At 42.2% G+C, this 23,611-nt stretch overlaps 1 protein-coding gene across 8 annotated transcripts in view; it reads left to right on the forward strand.

The window, feature by feature from the left end:
* Positions 1–23,611, forward strand: part of LARP4B (La ribonucleoprotein 4B) — an 84,937-nt gene that overhangs the window by 26,118 nt on the left and 35,208 nt on the right. For 4 of the 8 annotated variants that reach the window (XM_075587802.1, XM_075587801.1, XM_075587803.1 and 1 more), the window contains one exon: positions 12,419–12,548. In XM_075587802.1, coding sequence (XP_075443917.1) covers positions 12,468–12,548 — 81 coding nt within the window. In that variant the 5' untranslated portion in view covers positions 12,419–12,467. Of the gene's footprint in view, positions 1–12,418; positions 12,549–19,211; positions 22,970–23,611 lie in introns of those variants that run through there. The other 4 variants (XR_012799325.1, XM_075587800.1, XM_075587798.1 and 1 more) reach the window with 2 other exon arrangements.

The raw sequence follows: 23,611 nt of genomic DNA on the forward strand, positions 1-23,611 counted from the left end.
ACACTGGGGGTTACATCCACATGCATTTCCTAATATTGAGAATGTCCCACAAAGCAGTTACTAACACATTGTGCTGCTTGAGACATGAACTCCCTGAACATGATGTGCTCTGAAACCCGGTGAAAAGGTTGTGGTTTGTGAATATATTGATACAGTGCACATCGGATTACTAGCGTAACAGGTTGAGGCACCCACGTGAAACCTTGCTAAAAGTCACATCACCTGGTGACCAAGTGAGCAATGTTGTCAACAAACAGCACTAACACTAATTCCACTGTCCTTGTCCCAGAAAAGACACATGCAAAACAGTGTTCTGTAAAAGGCATGTGATCCCAGGACACACCTCTTCAAATATCAGTCAGAACCTGTTTATCATTTGAAATTGAGTTTGAAGAAAAAAATATTTAAGCCATACAGTGACTTGCAGAAGTAATTACCCCCTGTTAATTGTTGGCACCTGAGTGTACTCCGCAAGACTTTAAAATGAGACTTTACATGTAGAATCTACAAAAACGCCTCCAAAGTAATTTAAGTTAGAAAATGCTTATAGAAAATAAAAAAATTAAAATGTACGGAGAAAAACAGATTGTATTCAACCCCTTTAATACTGCAGCCCTGAATCAGCTCAGGTGCAAATGAATTGTTTGAAAGGTCACAAAATGACTGAAATTGTTTCAGCCTTTGTGTAATAAAAGTGGTTTAACTTGTAGGTCATTTCCCTCTGGTATATAAATACTTTCTAGTTGCAACTCAGTGATTCAACAAAGCAACCGTGAAAATCAAGGAACTTTCGAAACAAGTCACAGATAAAATGATTGACACAGAGTAGGGTTAACGAATTTCAGAGGCGCTGATTTCCCCCCTCAGCACAGTGAAGTCCATCATTAAGAAGTGGAAGATGCATCATAACACCCAGACACTACTACCCAGATCAAGTCGCTCTCCCAAACTGTGCAGATGGGCAAGCAGGAAACTGGTTTGGGATGTCACTCTGTAAATCTCTCATGATCATTGTTGGCTTCAAAGTTCTGTATCTGAGATGTGAGTGAATGTTCACACCCAACAATAAGCCGGTCCCTACATACATACTTGCACGGCCAGGTGGCAAGAAAGCTATTACTCAAAAAGACTCATCTTAAATCGGATATGGAGTTTGCAAGAAAGCATATAGATCGGGTGGGCAACCTATTTTTCAATGTAGCCACAGGTGTGGCGAATTAGAAGTGAAAATAGCCACACAATGTACAAATTGAGGTATTATGTTGCACATGCAAACATTTTAAACACACTGTTTGAACAAGTTTATAAATTCTCAGGGCCGTTCTATAGTGTGTGCGCCCGTGCGAACACGCGTGCACGTGACGCATGCTGTGTGTGTGTGTGTGTGTGTGTGTGTGTTATAAATACATTTGAAATAAATAAAGAAATGCTTTAATAAATTATTTATTAACATTGTACACACACACGCACACGCACACACACTTCAGTGGTGGTAGTGGCGTAAAATCTTTATTTTCCTCATCTTTCCCCCCCATCGGCCGGTTCCACGCTCCCTGCCCTAACCTCAGCCAACTATAACTGGCGCGCGCACGGCACAGCAAGCACACGCCCTCAGACCGCAACCCCCCTCATCCTCTCAGCCCCCTATACGCCACCACTACCCTCCTCCTCATCTCCTCACCCCCTCATCACCATCTCATTTAACCCCCCTCATCACCATCTCTCACAGCCCCCCTCCCATCTCTCACAGCCCCCCTCCCATCTCTCACAGCCCCCTCCCATTTCACCCAGCCCCCCTCCCATCTCTCACAGCCCTTCCCCCCCCCACATCTCTCCCAGCCCCCTCACATCTCACCCAGGCCCCCTCACATCTCACCCAGCCCCCTCAAATCTCTCCCAGCCCCCTCAAATCTCTCACAGCCTCCCTCCCATCTCACCCAGCCCCCTCACATCTCACAGCCCCCCTCCCATCTCTCACAGCCCCCTCCCATCTCTCACAGCCCCCCTCCCATCTCACCCAGCCCTCCTCACATCTCTCCCAGCCCCCTCCCATCTCTCACAGCCCCCCTCCCATCTCTCACAGCCCCCCTCCCATCTCTCACAGCCCCCCTCCCATCTCTCACAGCCCCCCTCCCATCTCACAGCCCCCCTCCCATCTCTCACAGCCCCCTCCCATCACTCCCAGCCCCCCTCACATCTCTCACAGCCCCCCTCACATCTCTCACTGCCCCCCTCACATCTCTCACAGCCCCCCTCCCATCTCTCACAGCCCCCCTCCCATCTCTCCCAGCCCCCTCCCATCTCTCCCAGCCCCCTCCCATCTCACCCAGCCCTCCTCACATCTCACCCAGCCCTCCTCACATCTCACCCAGCCCTCCTCACATCTCACCCAGCCCTCCTCACATCTCACCCAGCCCTCCTCACATCTCACCCAGCCCTCCTCACATCTCACCCAGCCCTCCTCACATCTCACCCAGCCCTCCTCACATCTCACCCAGCCCTCCTCACATCTCACCCAGCCCTCCTCACATCTCACCCAGCCCTCCTCACATCTCTCACAGCCCCCCTCACATCTCTCACAGCCCCCTCCCATTTCACCCTTCTCCCCTCAAATCTCTCCCTCACCACCTCATATCTCTCCCAGTCCTCCCAACCATGCCTACCTTGTCTGGTAGTATAATCTCTTGAGTCAGAGCAGGAGCAGCACGGGGAGAGGAGCCGTGAGGTAGCAGACAGGAAGTTCCGGGTCAGGCTGCTAGATGGCGCACCTCCCCTGCTGTCCTGCTTTGACTCTCACAAGTAATTGTTACCGGCTAATACTGTCAGCCGGGTGCCACATACCATCTCCGCGCAGCTTACCATCTTCCACCGCTGCATATCATCTCCCCCTGCCGCCAGTTAGGAAAGTTAGAAATCCTCCCCCCCCCCCCCCACCCATCAGGGAGTCCCGGCAGCCCTGTTCGCCACAGTTTCACTGCCAATTCGCCACAAGTGGCAAATGGCGACAGAGTTGCCCACCCTGGATATAGATGATACTGCAGACATGTTTAAAAAGGTTTTGTAGTCATATGAGACAAAGTTAACTTTTTGGTCTAAATTCCAAGTGTTGTGTCTAGCGTAAGTTAAACACTGCATGTAACGGTAGGGCTAGCTGGCATCACAAAACTGGGATGAAGCCCAGCTAGCTACCCCTAAATCTATGTAACCTGGCCACCTTTGTAAGGCTTATTTTGGCCAAATGTACTTTAATTATCTGGGGAAGAACAGGGAATGTGTAAATGTATTTCCATGTCTGTAAGAATGTATTTCAAAGTCTGTATTTGTTATTCTCTGTAAATGCAATCCCACAGTTTAGTGAATCAACATTGTTCTGTGATGTAATTTGGGAGTCAGCCCTGTAAAGTGCTAATTGGATTATGTGTACATTTGTTTAGAGGGGACTCTGATTTTAATCAGGGATGGGGATGGGTTCTCCGCACGCCCTCTGGCTGTTGTGGCACTAACTTAATTTGTGCTCTGATTGTCCAGCAGCCCCCTCCCATGCAATGGATAGCCACAGAGGGCTATATAAGGGGTGCTGCTGATCAGAGAAGGAGATTTACCATCAGAGCATCTGAGAGCAAGAGAGGCTAACAGACTGAGACATTCTGGGAAGGAGTGTGGAGATCTACACTCAGAGGACTATCAGAGAGACATAGAGACATTCTGTAAAGGAGTTTGATCTTTTACAGTGACCAGCTGGAGAGATATCTCAGAGGGGCTGCTGTGTGATCAGCCCTCGGAGATCCTGACCGAGAAGCGGACAGGACAAGCCGCCTTGAAGCAGGCCCCTGCACCTAGCGAGGGTAGAGTCTACTCCCCAGGCCCCCTGTTGATATTGTATCGTGTTTTGTACATCTTTGTTTGTCGTCTGGCATGCCAGAATAAACCCCATTTTATTCAATAACTTTGTCCTGTCTGTTGCTAGTAATCCCGGTGGTTTCTGTGAAAAAGTACTGGTCTCCCGTGACACTGCACATCAGCCAGTCAACACCATCCCAACTGTCAAGCATGGTGGTGGCAACATCCATGTTATGGGGATGCTTCTCTGCAGCATGGACTGGGAAGCTTGTCAGGATAGAAGGGAGAATGGATGGTGCAAATGAAAACCTGTTTCATTCAGCCAAAACTAAACTGGGGAGGAAATTCACTTTTCAGCAGGACAATGAGCACAAAGCCACACTGGCGTGGTTGAAAAGGAGAAGTAATGTTCCAGAGTGGCCCGGTCAAAGTCCTGACTTGAATTTTATCGAACATTTATGACTAGACTCGAAGATTGCAGTCAATCGATGATCCCAAACAAACTTATCAGAACTGGATACATTTTCCCCATGAAGAATGGGCAAAGAAGTCACCATCCTGCTGTTCAAAGCTGTTGGAAACCGATCAAAGAAAACTCCTAGCAGTAATTGCTGCAAAATGTACTTATACCAAGTACTGACTTTGCATAAGTATTCAACGATTAAATGTAATGTTGTACATTTCCGTTGCTGACATTTAACCTCCTCCTCATATAACAGTGTTACGTTGAACCAGTATAGCTTTGTATAAAAAGTGTTGGTTTGAAAAACTGTGCATACACTGTCATTCAGCAACATGTGACATTATTGCTAGTGGGTGAATACTTTTGCAAGCTACAGTATCAGTATAGTGATACCATGGCATCTACAGCGTGTCAGAAATTATTTTTTAAATATTTAATATCATTTTGGCCAGAAGTATGCTTTAAAAAAAAAATTTGTTTTTAATAAACCACAACACTGGCTCCTCAGACTACGTTTTTGAAGTATCCTTATTACTCCTGGTCTGGTATACATTTTTTAAGATCTATTTTAACAGAAAAACACAATATAGCTGTGCTGTGAACTACACCGTTCATGTCGGAATATCTCCAGCAATATAAATTTAGTTGCATTATCCATTTTATTCCTGATCATTGCAAACTTTCCTGTTCTCCACATGGCAGTGGGTACTAATTGGTACTGGCAAGGGAAAACTCTTCTGCAGGCACCTGGTATATAAGCCCCTCCCTTTCCCTGCAGAGGCAGTCTCCTTTTTTTATTTTTTTATTCTACAGCACAGCAGTATTTTGTTTTAAATCGGGACTCACCAGGACTGTTGGTGCAGTTCAATCTGGTGCGTTGTCAGTCTCTTCCCCTCATGAAGCTCCAGCAGAAGTACAGTCTGGAAAGGCCAGCCTGAGGCTCGGCGACCAGATTTCTACTTTCCTATCCTGAATGACGGAAACGGTCTCTCACATTGTGGCTAAATGGACTCAGAAGAGATTAAGGTCCCAAACAAGCCTAGATAGGCGAGGAGCATCTTCGTAAGAGAAGTCTGATGCGCTATAGCAGGACTGGAAGGCGAGTATTGTGATTTATTTGATCATGGGGACTGAGTGGATTCAGCCTGAGAAATTGGTCACCCAGTGACACTTACCAAGATGTATCCCTTCTTTTCATAGACGTCAGAAGTTGGGAAAATTCCTTGAAGGTGAACGATTGAACTGGCCATGCTGCAGGAAAGGCTACATTACCAGTGAAAGATGCAGTGGCATTTCATGACATTGGGTTGAAGGATGGTGTGTCCTGAAGAAATCCTTTCTAGCAGCGTGTCTCACTTGCAAGCCTATAGTAGCAACAGCCTAATTTTTCAGAGCCATATGAATGTTGCTAGGCAATCTGGCAGAGGCTTTGAAAAGTGGTCAAGAGAACCTTCATTCTATCGGTATTATCAGAAATCAAGAGGACGACCGACCTATGTATATAAGAAGCATCGCTGGATGTAGTGCGTCTCGGCAAGAAACATGGCCTTGTCAGTGGCAGCAAGAAAGAGCACTGTTCGACTTGCAAGTTTGGGTGAAAACTTGACCTCCTAATAATAGCTAAGGTATCAGTGAGAGTGCCTTTTTTTGCCAAGAAAGAAATTGAATATTCTTTGCCTCAGGAAGATCGAATGCCTTTATAGGAAAGCAAAATCCTACCGAACTGGAAGGCCTTTGGCTCAATAGCAAATATCGAGAGGGGGACAAAGTAGCCTTTTTCGTGGCCCTAATGAGGATTTTTTAAGAGTTGCCAGATCGAATTAGCGAGAGCCCTGCATTATGCGGGCAGAGAGAGTACCTTCATTCGCTACTGTATGGGCACAACCCATAAAGGTAAACTGAAAATTGTACAATAGCCTCCACAATCGGTTTCGGAGATCCTGAAATTCAATTTCCTCCAAAGCCTTGAACAACATAATTCAAGAAGTCGAGCCTGAGGAGTGGTTATTTTCAATAGATTTATATTGATGCATACCTGCACATATGTATGCGAGAGCACCAAAAATATTTGAGATTTGCAGTAAATGGAAGGCATTAATAATATACCTCATTCCGTTCGGCTTGGTGATCTCTCCGATTCCATACTTTAGCAATAATGGTAGATGTATTGGGAATCAGCCCCTTTTATACCTGCGCAATGACACATCTCACCGTCGTGAAAATGATTGATTAGCTTCCTCTGCCTACTGTTGGTCTTTAGGGGCCTCCTATGTAGAAGTGCTTCCCATGGTGAGGGTGTTGAAGATGAACCCTGTATGTGCGAACAACTCAGTCCGGAACACTTTGATCTGGCACTCCCATGTGTGAAAAAAAGTCCTTCTGTAATTGCATCCCCAGAAGCATAAGGGAGAGGTTTGTTTATGGAATTTGTGTATACAGGGCGAGGTCAAGCGGAATGGAATATTCTATTGCCGCCACGTCAACTCGCCGGTGGGCACCTCACAGCTTGAATTTTCGCCATGCGCCGCATGTTTCTACCCCGGCACCATCTTTAAATGTTAGTCCTACACACCCTGGTCAATGACCCTTGCGGCCGCCACTACGAGTCCCGCATGCCCGCCACTACGATGCATCATCTTTAAATGTTTCGCGAGGGACATTGATGAGGGTGCGTGGGACATGGAGCGCAGGACTCAGAAATTCAAAGATGGCACCGGAGTTGGGGCACACGTGGCAGTCAAGCGGTGAGTTATGGCGGCAGTGTGTGTCATAGTTCTGCCCATTCTTGTATTTCCATCTGCTCTCCACAATCTTCCCACTGTCTAATATGTATTTGTTCGTTGTCCTCTGTGTTAGGTAGAAGCTCAAGATATAGAAGTGAGATTAGTTGCTTTGCAAATGGTGTGGCAGTGCAAATCTTTTCAAAGACTGCACTCTCCTGAATCAGACGCTGTACCAGTACTAGAGGAAGTGTCTGATCTGGGCAAAGCTAATGAACGGAGTCTGCTAAACGGCGTGCATCCCTGCTTTCCACCAGAAGTGCTCCGTGATAAGGAGGAAGCTGGGTTTTCACAAATGTGGAGCATACCTGTACAGGCAGTTGAGACCTCTATCCAAATATACTCTGTGCCATGTTTTCAGCGAGTGGGAGTTAGTACCCTGCCAACTATCTATATCTAGTCTGGACTTTTTGGGTAGCCATATCAGGGCTGAACTACATGAGGGTTCCACTAGGCCATTTTTTGTTGTTGTTACGAACTGTTCTAACCAAATGCGCAATTGTGAGCTCAAATATTGCTGGGAAAGAGGACAACTCTGTCTTGTTCAATTTAAGATGGTGAACGTCTCGGAGGGTTGTCCTGCATTTCTATTAAAAGCTTCTGGGAATCTATAGAGAAGTTTAATCCAGTTAGTGAAATTGCCCCTGAATCCAAAAGCCCATAGCGTTGTAAGAAGATAGCTCCAATCTACTCTGTCAAACGCCTTTTCAATGTCTAAGAGTTACCCCTTTTAGCCATGTGAATTAAATCTAAAAACCTTCTGATGTTGTCTGGGGGCTGTCTATCCAGAATAAATCTCACCTGGTCCGGGTAAAACAACCTTGGAAGTAGGCCATTGAGCCTTGTTGCTAAAATGGTAATATCCACATTTATCAGGTTATAGGATGGTAGTTCTCACAATCATTCAGGTCTTTCCCAGTTTTATTGATCAGATGGCAGCCAGGAGCATTTCTTTGGGAATTGTTCAGTTAGGGGATAAGTATATCACAAAATGTATAATATGCTTTCAACAGACTGTTAAGGGCCTGGGGCTATAAAGCCCTTCAGGGTTTTAATAACCAGCTCAATGTCATTATTTTTAGTTTGTGCATTAAGTTTAGCATTCTTGTGTCGAGATACTTGAGGCAGTACACTAGCTTTTAGGAAGTTTGTTCAATCTCATGCTGTCTCCCCTGCACGGTCTATTTTCTGTCTGTCATAGTGTACCATAAAATATTTTACATTCCCTTTTTCCCCTGGGTTGTTCGTTACCAGTCCTGATTCTGTTCTGAGTGAGGTGGTCTGGTTTGCTGTGTGATCCATCCATTGTTTCCTGGCCAGCATGGTGTCCTACTTCTTGACCCTCTTAAAGGATCTCTTGGATGTCCACCTCAGTGATTTTTGCGCCTGTTCTATCCGTATTAGATTCAGTTCCTTCCTTAAGTTAATTATTTGGTCACTCATGGGCTTGGTAGGGGACTTTGTTTTGAAGCTCAGAGCTTCATCATGGATTTAAGGGATTTCACATTTTTGGCATTTTAGTTTCTTCCTGAAGCTATTCTTATGAGAAGACCCCTTATGCCATATGGACCCCGACATTATAAAAAAAGAACAATAACAGGAGTCCAAACTTTGGGGAGGGGATGTGTGGCGGAATTGGCTGGGAAGATGTGACATCCCAACCCAGAGCCCAAGGGGTGGGAGCCTGAGTAGAGCTTTTGGTGGGCTTGCGCAAGCGGGACACGCACTACATGATGTGACCTTGGGGAGAGGGGGGGAGAGCACTAAGCTCCCAACAAAGCTGGGCAAAGGCCAAGTGTAACTGACTAAATGTGTCCCAGACTTAAACAGCATTTAAAGTATATTGTTATATACCCTCTGAGGTATATCTAGTAACTTTGCCGTGCATGCCGTATTTCTCTTCAGGAAATTTAAACACTGTTTAACACCTATACCGATGGTAGGTCCAGCTTTGTATATAACTTTATAACGTAATTGGACATTGAAAAAAAAAAAAAAAGGTTGAAAAACCTAATAACTTAACACTAGAAAGGATATTCATTCTCTTGGGGCTTTGGATGAGAGGGTTACAATTGGATCACTCTGTTGGTTTTTCAAACCATAGCCATTGGGTATTCCCAACGTGAGTCCAGGCCTTAGTTTGTGATCCATACAAGAGATCCCAGAGTCAGATCTGCTTTATTCCAGATCAGTTCTGTCTGGTCTCTCTTGGGGAATTATATATATATATATATTTCTATATTTATATATATTGGCTGAACCGCTCATGTGACGCGGCCATCGCCTGGGTAAAACACATTTTCATGTCTCTTCACCAGTCTGCCGCTTTGCATTTCGGCGCTGTGCGGCCGCTGCGATAGATATGTTTGGTTTCATTGGATTCACGCCGGTCGATTTTAGGTATAACCATGGCCTAAGATCTTTGTCACACTTTCCTGTTTGATCATTTGTTGCCAATATTCCCAGCAGTTGGAGCTGCAAACTGTAATAGATAATGATACCATAGTAATATAAGAATACATTGTAACTGCAGAATTACACTAACTGAACTAAAATGCAGCCATTTAGTGAACCCTGGGAAGCAGGATCTTTCCGTCGATCATGGAAGAACTAATCGATCGGCAGCTTAGATAATTAGTTTTCAATAAAGGTAATCAAAGGCTTTATATATTAAACAAATGTATTTTTTGCTTATTTTTAAAGCACCTTGTGGACTGCATTTTTAAGAGGCAGAGAAATGTGAAGATTGAAACTTGGACAGAAAAATCTGAGATTCCTTTGGGCAAATATTTACCAAGTTTACTATAGTTGCAAAATCAATATAATTGTCTGGTAGATTTGGGCTGTACATGTCATCTTTTTAGGAATGGAGTATCCTTGTTATGACTGGAATATTATGGAGCGCTCGACAAAATGGCTGCTTTTTTGTTTCTTTGATCAACTCTATTCCTGTGTGGCAGGCAAACAAATCAATGGTAAGCTCTGCAATACAGGGACTAGCGTTGCGTGTATTTTGTATACAAGAAAAAAGCAGGTTTTGTTCTTGTGCCTTTTAACATAGTATGCATGATAACAATCTCCTGGGACACGCTTTTTGACAATCCATGCATTTAAGTACTGCTGTGGAAGAAAATAAAACTTTTGACACCATTTTTATAAAGAAAGTTATGTGAGCACTTTCTCCACTACTTGCTTTTTAATTTTTTATATATATATATATATATATATATAATATAATGTTACATGGGTAAAATAATTCCATAGTTAAGTGACCTAAGGCAATGTGTTTCCTGCTCCAGTCAGGCAAGTGATTCATTCAGCAGCTCACATCCACTGTGATGTTCATTTCTCCAAGCACCTAGGGACATTTTATGATGAGCATGCTACAGCAGGGCTGGGCAACTCCAGTCTGCAAGTGCAACCAACAGTCCAGGATTTCCCTGCTTCTGCACAGATGGCACAGTCTTGTGCTGAAGCAGCGATATACTTAAAACCTGACCTGTTGGTTGGCCCTTGAGATCTGGTGTTGACCACTCCTGTTCTCATTGAGTAATCTTGGTACAGTATTAACGACAAAAGACACTTCTCCGTTGTTTGTAGCTTTACATCTTTTTTAAAGGTCTATTAAAATCCAGTAATTGCTGCTAGATGGAGTTACTAGAGTGCTCCCTGAGTATTGGAAGGCTGTATATTGGTGAAGCACCTCAAATGTAGTCACCTGCCCATGTGTTTTGGCTCTTCTGAGGTTAGCTATGAGTCTGCTCTTATAGTACTTAATTAGCTATAAGAGAGGGGTGTAACGGTTGCCATTTAGAACGGTAATGAACATTGAGTTATTACATGGAGCCGATCTTGAATTCTAAAACTGTCTGTGGGACAAATGCATTTGGTTTTACACAGCTCTTTTGTAGAAAGAGACTGCACGTCCTGAAATGTAAAGTTTAAAGGCCCAGCCAATATGATGGTTTGAGAAATATGATCTTGAAAAGCAAATAAGTAATAACTTATTTCCCATATGTTTACTGCAGATTTGTATTATATAATGAACTGAATGCAAAACTAATGGTTTAAACACTCGAGATCAAATTTGTAAAAAAAAATTTTAAATTAATTTTATTAACAAGTTTACTTCTCCTTTTGTATTACATTCATTGTAAGGCTACGGCCTCAGTATTCACTGCTGCACGCGCGTCTGGCGTCGCGTGCACAGATGAAAGCCGGGGGGTGGGGGGTTGCGGCCATGACTGGGCATATCTGCCCATCCATTGGCTGCCCGCCGACCATGTGATCACGTCACGGCACGGAAAGACAAATGGTCTTCTATGCCAGATGACGCGTCATCGCGGAATGTGAGCGCACGCACACACACACACACACACACGTGTACCGGGCCTGGCCGATAGAGGGCTGTACCTGGTGTGTCGCGTACAGCTGTCGCGCACCACGCTGTGGCCACTGGTGACTTAGCCTTAGGTTTATCCTGTTGCTTTGTGTTTCAATGGAGAGGTTAATGTTGACAATTGGGTACACTTATTAGCTAAAATTATTGTTCTGGAAGCTGGTGAATATGGAATGAATCAATGTCTGTTTCTTGTGGCGTTCTGCAAATCTTTTCTTCTCGCTGTGAGCTCTGAAGGAGCAAAGTGTGTATACTGTACAGCCCTGTGTACAATCTAGAACAATATTAAGTACAAGAATATATACTTTGTTTCTCGTAGCGTTATTTTAGGAGTTGTGGACACACCTAAATGTCCCCAACTATGAATCTAATCTCTGCGTCACTGGAACAAATGAAGCGTGCTTTGTGACATGCTTTCTATTGTATATGCTAGAATAGGAATCTTGAACTTGAGGCCTCTGGGCCAAATCCATCTCCAAAAATCATTGGTGTTGCTCTTGGACTGTCTGCCCTAGCTCATTTATTTGCACACTTTTCACAATGAAACTATAAATCTAAGGTAATGACATTCTGGTACAGATGTTATCAATACTTACAATATATTGAAGTATGGTCATTTGAAATGTTCCTGGATGTATGAAACATTACAGTACACCTCTTGCCATTAAAAAAGTCTTTGAACAGCACTGCTGCCTCATGACCGTAGTTTAGGGCTTTCTTTTTTTGAAACGCCAATGGTATCTTCTAGGTTGGACTGCCCCTTTTAAAATGTTCTAAACTTCAAAGGTGATGGAAATGTTTGTTTTTCATGCTCCAGGGTGAATAATCTTTGTTTCTTCCAGACTGCTGTCCTTCTAGATAAGCTAATCAAGCATGTTTTTCTAAACTATGAAGAAAAACAAATGGTGTAATGCATACTTCCTCCTCTTCCTTCAGCTTTCTGGGGTGACTCGTTCTCTCTGAGGAGCCAAGAAGGAGACGGCTCATGACTTCTGATCAGGATACTAAAGTTGTGGCTGAACCGCAGGTGCAGCAAGTCCAAGAAGCCAAAGACAGTTCTCATCTCGTAAGTATTCATTGAATGTTTGTGTCCACGGTGACGCATCTGTATGTATGTATGTATGTCTTTATTTGTATAGCGCCATAAAATGTACATAGCGCTTCACAGTAGTAATACATGTCATATAAATAGCAAATATAAATAACACATCATGGGAATAAGTGCTTCAGACATACTGTAAAAGTAACATTAAGGAAGGAGTCCCTGCTCCGAGGAGCTTACAATCTAATTGGTAGGTAGGGAGAACGTACAGAGACAGTAGGAGGGAATACTAGTAAGTGCGTCTGCAGGAGGCCAAGCTTTGTGTCATGTGTCCATGATTATCCAGTGCTACTCATATGCTTCTTTAAGCAGATGTGTCTTAAGGTGGGTCTTAAAGGTGGATAGCGAGGGGGCTAGTCGGGTATTGAGTATCTAAAAGTATTGTTTGCATTGCTGGCCCTTTAATGTTAAAAGGGTTTATCCTAAAGTGTTGACTTTTTTGCTTTTCTTCATGGGGTGAACTTTCTCCAAACCAAAGGCCATATTGCACTGTTTAGGAATAGCAAATATCTTAGTACACTTCCCTGTGCAAATGTTCCCTTTCCCCTTTCATTTGTTGTATTGATTATATTGTTCCTTTTTTTATTTTTGTCCCTACAGTATCCTTGTAGGGCATATTTGTTTAATGTAGATACAAAGTAAATAATGGCTCACAGGATACAAAACCATGCCAGGTCTGCAAACTTGATTTGAAAAGAAAAAAAAATTGCCTTTATGATCGGCAGCAAGTTGAGCCATGTGATGAAGGCCTGTGGTTTTTTTTGTATTTTTATTTTTTTTTATATATATAATTTACATTTTCGGTAAATTGTCAATCTGTTGTCCATACTTTTTCCCCCACTTTGTTTCATATGTTGGTTATCAAGATCATGCGGTGCTGCTTTAAGGAAGTTGCATGTCAGAGTAGTACAGTAATCATAAATTGTGCAAAGATGAGGCTGGGAAGGACCAGTTTCTGATTTTTGCAAACTTTCGCCTAACGTGTAACTCTTGTATGAGCATTGAGCATGTGTTGTGAGCCACCCTTCCAGTTCCTGCTTTTGTATTTGGAGCCACAATCCTGAAGATAAAATCGAAACTATCAAGCCAAATAGTAAGAAAGAAAGGGACTGGAGTTTGTGTGTGTTTGATAAAGAACTGTTGACCCAGAAAGGGTAGAAATGTAAGAGCGCAGAGTCTTCCATTTAGCACACACCGAACCTCAATATTGGAATGTGTGTGTGGCCAAATCCACCAAATAACGGCATTAAAACTTGCCATTAAAACTAAACTTGCATGAAAAATTCTGTTTCCAAAACACAAGAAAAAAAAGTATATATTTAAAATAAAGTTAATAAACCTTAATCAGAAAGTGTCAGCAGAAAAAGAAGTGAAGGCTGTTCTCTTTCATGGGTGGTTATGAGTGTAGGTCTTTCTCTAGTATACCTGTGCTAATTTGGGGCTGTTCTCTAAACCAATGGTCTGTATACATTAGCCTCATCTTTTGTTAAATGGGTTACTTAATTCATTACCACTAGGAAGTGATATGATACTGGGTGTTTAACCATTGCGTACACCTGTGTTGTCTCATTTGAGTATCCTTGATTAAAGGTGTAAACAACTACATTATATTACCTACTGTTGACTTGATCTACCTGTGTGGAGCCTGGAGACACATTCATTGAGGGGAATGGTACGAGAACAGGTACCTCTCTCTACCCTCCCTTCCGGCCTCCTCCCTGTGATGGTCCTTTATATTAACTATTTGAGTGCCCTGGTACATAGTAGCTATGTCCAAAACAAATTCTTGTTGTCTTCAGGGAGATCTCCTCCCCTTTTGTTCCATCAGTTAGAGTGATCATGTGGCTGTGTTGGAGAGTGGTCACCTTATAGCAGCTGGTGCTGTGGCACTCTGGCGCCTCCAGCACTCAAAGGGTTAATAGCTAACCCGACTCTCGGGACCTGTTTGTATTTACTTTGGTCACTTTTAAATTTGGTTATTTTTCTGCCGACACCTTCTGATAAAGGTTTATTTTAGTATAGCCTTTTCTCTTGTTTTGGGACGAAGTATTTTTCATGTACTGATTAAATACTGTTTGACTGATTAAATGCCTAGTTTTAAAGCAGTTATTTGGTGGACTTGAACTCCTTCATAACAATTTTGAGCATTGCTGTATACACAGGACTTTCTCTGCGCTCTGGGTGTCTGTATTCATGTTCACAGCATTACCCTATCCCTATTTGGGTGAATATAGAATGATGAACACACATCCATTTTACAGGATTTTTAAACAATTCAGTTAGGGTAATTGTGATCCCAGAAACCCTTGAATGTTTATAAAATGTTTACCAGGAAGTAATACATTGAGTTATTTCTCGTTTTCAAGTATGTCCTGGGCATAGAGTTATGATGACAAATACATGGTTACAAATAGTTACATTAAGTGAACAGGGTTATATGTTATATATGACATTGCATGTACAGTTAAAGATAATATATGCTATAGGCGTATGTAACAGTTACAGACCAGATTAAAATGTGAGACAGCTTTAGTTTTGAAAGAACGTAGACTGGTGAGAGTCTCTTGTAGATTGTTCCAGTTGTGGGGTGCACGGTAAAGAGGAGCGGCCTGTTACAGAATGTGCCTTCTGTAGTGAGTCGCTTTCACACTTTCTTAGGGTAGATATTTAGGAAGCACCAAATTTATCCAATTTTCTGCCAGAGGAGGCAATAACACATTGCATAGACATTGTGGCATTGGGCATGATTAATGGTGCCACCTGACATTCATAGCTGTAATTAAGCACCTTATGATCTGTAGCCCCAGTGCAAGAACTAGGACATTGAGTCAGTGGAAACGGAGGCACTGATAAACACACGAGGTTACACTCGGGCAGATTCTATATTGTACCCAGAATGGACTTGTACCTAAATATGAGTACAAACTTAATGTAACTATGTATTTGTAACCAAGTATTTGTCATCATAACTCTGTGCCCAGAACATACTTAAAAACGAGCAGTAACTCTCAATGTATTACTTCTTGGTAAAACATTTTATAAATAAACACTCGCATGCATGTATACTGTTTTATGCTGCAGAAATCGTGAGAGCCTGGTTGCCTAAAATTCCCCTCCAGGTGTCTGTGCTGTGCGCAGAGATGCCTGATCTGGCAATCACTGCTGCACAATCAACGGCGATGCCTGTTAACATCAAAACTGGATCTGGCGTGTTGGGACTGGCAGCGGCAGTGATTGACAGGTCAAGTCACTGCCGCTTCGTGAGGGGAGCAGGGGTATCGAAGCGCAGGTGGCAGAGACTGTGCGTGTATCTAGTTAGAGAGGGGCAGAGCCCTCCTGTATTGTTCCCACTCCCGCTCTTAATGCACACTGTGGCATGGGGAGAGAGGAGTGGTGTATGTGCGAATATCAGATGCACACTGACAGACAGCTATCGACAGGTGGTGAGGGGGTAGCCGAAAACAACCCCCCTTCCCCTCCTCCCTCCCCGCGTGCGCATAACAAAATGCTGGGTCCTAATAAATCTGACTTGATCCTAAAGTATATTGTATTTATTGTCCATCCCATATATGTATATGTGAATGTTGGAAAGCTCCCAATGTTATAATATTTGCTATCTATCTAAGCACGGATTAAAGCCGTTTATGTGCCACTCCGTGTGACTCGCACAAGCCTCTGATCCATAGAGCCTCCCAAATGTGAGCACTGCAGATTTAAGAATTCTGGGCACGATCATAAAAATATGTACTGTACTAGGAATGTTACTTTTATCTTACCAAGCTCAGAGATTCCACCAAATCCGTCAGTGTTGGGCTGCTTATACAGCTAAGCCTGGGAAGAGGGCAAAGGACAATCCATGCTAGTTCCTGCCACGTTTAAACATACCTTTTTGAGTGTGAACCAAGAATGAAGAAAATAACTCGCGTTGAGTAAGAATAAGCGTCAACTGATTATTAGTGCTCGAGTTTTAGTTGACGATTACTTCACTTAACTGCTTTTTCTCAAGCCAAATGGATTTTTTTTATTTTGAAAGTGCAATAAACTCCTTGTAACTAGTCTGGCTGACAGGTGCAAGGTATTCCATAGGGACTTAATGTCGGACAGACTATTCATGGTCAAAATGATCTGTGCTATTCTTTTTCCATGAAGCTGTCGACTGATGGACACATGAATTGCACCTGTTATTTGCACTCCATTTCGATCTGCAGATGTAACTTAATATCGGATTCTTCCTTATTTTGAAGGCAGCGCTGGGGTGACTGTTAAAACGCGCATATACGTTTGTAAAGTTCCTAGCACAGCCAAGAAATATTCACAAGATGTAATCATATAGTGTACAAACAGCATTCACACACAACCATAGCCATGAATGTTTCCTCTTATCAGTTTAGCCCCTATTCTAATGCTGATTATAGTGGGCTCAAATGCGAGAGCTTAATCTCATTACATCAATCACTTAAATTATCTGGGGGGTCAGCATGTAATGGATGTGTAATCAGAATTTTTTTTATTGGGCACTATTGTAGTGACCTCACCGACCTGCTTTACGATGTATGGCTTTGGAGCACATTATCACAAATGACTAGTAATGCTCCTCAGTATAAATAAACAAAATTGTTTTAGCTCAGGTTCAAAACTTATGGCAGTAACAAAACAGCTTTTTTTTTCCATTTAAAAAAAATAAAAATAAACCCTGTCCTTCCTACTTGGATCACAATGAAACAAATGGAATTTGCTGCCTCAAACAAACTGCGTTTTACTTAAAGAATTGTTGTCCCCCCAAGAGGGAAAGTGAACAAAGGACTGTCATTTTACATGGGTAAAGCAGTAATTTGTGCTACTGGCTCATTAATTTAGCTTGTTTTGGCATTTCATTTTGTGTATTACCTGAATCTGGTGTTTTCCACACTTCCTGAGACACAGGCAAGAACACCAGCTCAGTGGGGACAAAATGGTCGCCAGTGATCAAGCGAAGAAGAAACCTGTGAGCACTGCACATTCAAATGTAATCTATTAAGAGCCCTATTATTGGTCCCCTAAAATATCTCAAGATACAATGAATCTAGATTCATTTTTAACATAAAATTTTCATGTTAAACAAAAGCTTTGTAGAGTTTGTAGGAGACATCTGAATTTAAGTTTTGTCACTGAGGGAGCGGAGGGCCGGTCACGTGAGCTTTTCGCCCTATGAGGGCGATCCAGCTCCGTGGCGTCACTGGCACACCCCCGGACGCCGTGCGCACTAAGGCCAGCGAAAGCACCCGCTTTCCCTCAGCCTCCGCGCGCCTGCAGTCTTTATGGACTCAGCCTTAGAATAGGAAACATTCTCACTGAAATATCAACTCCACCCTTGTCCTGCACCTTCCATGGTCGAGATGCAAGCAGGAAGCCGCAGGGCTTTCTCAACTCCAATACTCCAACGTGTCAGAAACTGCTTTAAGGTGAGGTTCAACCTAGTACAAGTATTTTGAGGGCAGGGCTGTTGCAGGGCTGTTATGTAGTAATGCTTCATTTCTTAACTGAGAAACAATCAGGGTTCTCATTATAACAGCTTTGCGTCCTTAACACAGCAGGGGAGTCCATCTCTTCCACCACTGCAGCCCACACTTGTCTGTCTTCCTTTCTTCCCCTGTTACTTACAGACAGACTCGTAGCTTCCCCAACTGTAGACCCATCTTTTTCTCGCTCCACTCTAAGCACCCACACCAGCAATACTCCTTTCTGAAGGATCCTTTAAACCTTTCTCCCTGTCCTGTCAGTGTGTTCATACATGAAGCTCCACTTGGTCAGTTCACTAAACAGCAGGCGGAATGGCACTTTTCCCTTTGTAAGAGCAGCGCATACGCTACTCCACACCGTAACATCACATGAAATGACTGTTTCAATGTTACAATTCGATATCTGACTTTATTCCAGAAATATATAAAAAAAATATTTATTGAGCGATTGGCAACATGATAAAAATGAGAACAAGCAGAGAACTTCAGGCGTGTTTCACATTGATAAAGCGCACGTGCGAAACAAGTCAAGTTTTCTCTGCTTGTTCTCATTTTTATCATGTTGCCAATGGCTCAATAAATATTTGTAATATTTTTTTGCGCGATCCAGCCTTATTTTTGCTTCAAAGCAGTGAACAACGTGTTCCTTCCCCCACGGGATTCCACGTCCGGAATTCGACTTATTCGACTGCCAGCTGGGAGCACGCTACCTCGGATACCAAACAGCATGGTCGTGACTAAATCGGACATATTTACACGATTTTATACATGTCTAACTCCAGGAGATATTGCCTTTATGTCGTGAGGGTGTCTGTGCCTACCACTTTTATGTTTTACAGACATCCCCTCTTGGTGGTATCAAGGATTTTTTTTCTCCAACCTGGGAGTATCATTGACTTTTCTTTATATGTGCCACTACATGCTTATCGGGATATATTTTTGAATGATATAATAACAAAGTATTCTGATACCATCAGTTAACTTTAGAGCACTGGTATTGGGAATTGTTTCCCTTTTATCTCTAGAAAAAAGAGTAGGACATGCTGGGGGGGGGGGGGGGGGGTTGGTGGTGGGGAGGGGGGGGTTGGTGGTGGGGAGGGGGGGGGGAGAAAGATACCAAGAGGAGCGCAAAACAGAGGTTTCTGGCGGGGATGGCTGCTTTAAGCATGTCACAGTTATCCGTACACTTTGCCCCCTTAAATAAAATAGGCAGAGATTTTACTTAAGTTGCCTGGTTGTCATATTTCCTGCATTTGATATAATGTTAATTTGAAAGCTCTGTGTACATTATTTACATTCTAATAAACTGTTAAAATGTTACTCATTATTTTTATACAGTTTATTCATAATTGAACACAAATGGTAATTAAACTCTGATACTCCTGAAAGTAACAGTGGCCTATTTTTGGTGTCTCTGCAAACATTTTGGATGTTAGAGGAAAATCAACCACATGCTATTGTCACTCAGTCTGACGCTACTATTTTTGGCTTGTGGGTAGTGTCCTCTGTTCAGCTGCAGTGAAACTTGGTGGATACATTCAAGCATCTGATTACACAGACGTAGAGCAGTATGATTTTACAATGGGCTGTTGCTTTAGTAAAGAGTTCTGTCCGCGTAAAAATAATGAAAAGACCAGCTTGTTCAGTACAGCATCAAATGGAGATGTAGAGAAAAATCCCACTTCAGAAAATGAGGAAATTCTGAATTTCTGTGAGGAAGAAAAATCCTCAAACCACCTGGCTTCTTCAGTCTGTGACACACGCTATCCGCCTCTTAGTACTTTAAGGTCAAAGCCTAAAAGTAATTTATTTTCCAAGGATTCAAGGTATGCTTCCTACAATAGTATGGATGACACAGAGCACAATCAACCTTTAAAGAAACCAAACAAAAACAGGTCAGTTAACTTTCTGTATCCATTAAATTATGCATGGAAGGGCTTGAATAAGTATGAGAATATGAAAAAGACAGAAAAAGAAGGCGATTCCAACAGTGAAAGAGACTCAGAGTCTGTTTCAGGAGCTGTGTTAAGAACTGGGAGCAGTGAAATGCTGAATAGTTGTAATGGAGAGATCTTTAATTCTGGTGCTACAGTTTCAGGGGCTCCGTGTGACCATGCTTCTCAATCTCACATGTTGGTGATTCCAGAGCAAAGCCTGAAGGAAGTGCCTTTCTTAAGGGAAAAATGTTTGGAGAGCGGCCAGGCAGCATGGGAGAGCTCGTTAGCACAGCGTGAAATAGAGGAAAATGCTGAATTCAACATCAATGGGGAAAGAAACATACTGGACATTAGTACACCAAGAAAACGAAGAATTGAAAACTTGCTATTTCCTAGCGATGTAAACGAAGAGCAAAATAGACATTCAAGGGCTAATGAATTTTATAGTATTTGTATTATAGATAGTGAAGATTTGAAACTAGATGAGGATCCTGAGGTGTCTACTACAATGAAGCAATGTAATGTAACTCGCTCTATTGATTCAGCTGCTCCTGAAAGCATGTACAGCCCAGCATGGGCTCAGGACTTTAGGAGAGAAATGTTAACCAAGCAAGCAAAGCATGTATCCCTAGTATTTAATCCCAATTCCCATGAAATCTTAGTTGATGGGGAGAACATTATAAGCGCAGAGGAGTTTGCAGATGAGACCGCTGTGTTAGAATCTCAAACAAGTTTACCAGATTTGCTTTCCTTCGGTTCCCAAGTACCAAACAATTTAGGTGAACCACTTGTATATGATGAATGTTTCCGTGAGAATGGTTTTAAGAAAATTCACGACTTGTTTAATGAGATTAATTCATTGGAACCTAGGGACTTGGACAGTGTTGAATCAGAATGTGGAACTAACATCCAGGAAGATAAATCTGGTATAAATTTTCACCCTGTTGAGCACAATCGTGACTCACCCCACATAAAAGAGCAGATTATGACTTTTGCTATGGAGGTTGTTTCAGAAGAGGTAAATAAATTTGAGCAGAAGTCAGCACATTTGTGTTTGATCAATGAACCATTGCAGTGTGATAGTGACCAAAGAACGGGAAATAAGTGCTCTAACAACGTTTTAGATGGGACCAGTGACACTCTGCAAGTCCCAGGGTTGCTTAATAAATCAAAAACTGATTTCAGTAATGTGACGCAGGGCACATGCAAAAGCCTGTGTCAGGAAGCACCTTTATCCCTAGAGGAAGAAGAAAATGACACGCCGTGTGAAAATGGTCACTCTCCAATGCACTGCGATCATCAAAATGAAACCTTTTTAGATTGTTTTGGGACTGATCATGTTCTTGAGGAAATCTTGGAATCTAACGAGTGTCTTCAGTGCAGGTGGAAAGATGAGAACGGTCTATTTAAAAACTGTTTGCATGGTAAAGCAGAAGAATATTGCAACACAGGATCTTTTGACGAAAGTATTGAAAAGTCAAATTTAAACGCTGGTGTGGCCACTAATGCAAGTGCTTGTATAAATACTCCACTAGAGGGTGGTGATGTTTTTAGTGCTACTGTTACAGAAATCAATGCTTTTGTTGGGGAATGCAGTGTTTTGGCCAATGATCAATCAGACTTAATTGCAGATTTACAGGACATTTGTTCCACACTTAAGCCCTTTAAAATAGATAAATGTACAATGCTGGCTAATTCCTTATCTCTCCCCATTCACACAAGCTGTGAAATACTGGATGTAAATGACCACACAAAGCTAATCGATTTTCAAGATAAGCAACCAGATCAGTCTATGTTCAATATAGAACCTTTAGAGACTTGCAGAGTGCCAGAGGATTGTATACACTCTTCAGATAAACCTAGTACTGCAGAAGTCCCCATTAAAGCAGCAGATGATGTTAATGTGGGAGATTCTGATTCTTTCAATTCTAAAGCATGTCCCACGGTTTCTTTGCAAGAAACTGTAGAATCTCTAGAGCTTATTCCCAGTGATTTTTACGCGATGCAGAAAAGTAAGGAAGATTCCACAAATGGCAATCTGTCAACTGGAAGTTCTTTCAACAATGGAGCAACTTTAGAGGTAAATGATGGAGTCTGTGACATTGCATATTTGGATACACCATCATGCATTTTAAGTGTTCAGTCCACTCTACAAGAAGTAGAAACTACTGTAACTGACAACATGAATTATGAAAGCAGAGAAAAGCACAGGAAGCCCCAAAAATCACATGTACCTTTTAATACACATCTTCCTGAAAATGTTGAAAACCGCAAAGAATATTCTCTCCAACGTACATTTCATTGTGTGAACGAAGACCAATCGCGACATGATCATTTCCTGACAGATGAAAAAATCGATCTTGATATTAAAGATGAAATTGTACAGATGCTAACAGAATTCAGAACAGACCAATTGCACAAAGTTGAATCTGAAAAGCTTGGCAATGATGTGGTAAACGAGCACCCTATATCTGGTGAAAATGCTGCACAGTATATATTCAGCAATGATTCGGATTATAACCGAAACCAAGTTGACAAATACGCAGCTACTCCATCATATGAAATTCATCAACTGTCTGATAGCTTGATTGGTACCAAAGGATGTGAACAGGGCAATGAAACATGTGTATTTGATCTAATGCAACACCTATTGCAAGAATCTCAAAATAAGTCAAAGGCAGACTCTCAAGATGAGTGCAATGAGATGGCTTTGCATTCAAGTAGCATGTTGTCTGATGAACATTTTGTTGTTGGTTCTGACTACAAAGTGGGTTATTTATGGCATAATACTATAGCTGAAGACTTTAATGGAAACCATCAATACCAATGCAATACTGAAAACCTCAAAGACTTTCATATGGCAGACTTTACTTTGGGAAAATATCCATTTCAGCTATTAGTTCCAGAAAGTAGCAGCATCTGGGGATGGCAGGAAATGTGCAGTGATTGCGTAAGTATTTCAGAATCCCCATATTTCACGTTTGTTGGGGTACACGGCTTATGGAGCATTTTACTGTAGCAGAAAACAAATGAATCATTGGTTGTTAGTCGATTCAGAATGTATTAAAGCCTCAGTCACACTTAGATATTTTTTTTTTCTTTTGCGCTTTCATCTTGATCATATACTTTTTTATTTTTTTTCTTGGGGTAACCTCTAGTTATTTTGTTTTTTTAGACGGAGGTTTGATCCTGCTAATGTAATAGTTTATTTGCTTAAGAAACCTTTAAATTAATTTGTTGACATTAGAAAGGGGCATCTAAGAAGGGATATAACAATTTTTTTTGCAAGTGTCACAGGGTTATCCCTTAAGGTTGTTGGAAAGGAGATTTCACCAGCAACAAAGGAAAGGGTTCTTTACCGTAAGGGCAATTCAAATATGGAATTCATTAACCATGGAAACTGTGATGGCAGATACAATAGATCTCTTCCAAAAAGGTTGATATATATATATATATATATCTATATCTATCTATCTCTATCTCTCTCTATCTCTCTCTATCTCTCTCTATCTCTCTCTATCTCTCTCTCTATCTCTCTCTCTATCTCTCTCTCTATCTCTCTCTCTATCTCTCTCTCTATCTCTCTCTCTAT

This window comes from Ascaphus truei, chromosome 2, assembly GCF_040206685.1.
Source record: "Ascaphus truei isolate aAscTru1 chromosome 2, aAscTru1.hap1, whole genome shotgun sequence".
NCBI classification, from domain to species: Eukaryota; Metazoa; Chordata; class Amphibia; order Anura; family Ascaphidae; genus Ascaphus; species Ascaphus truei.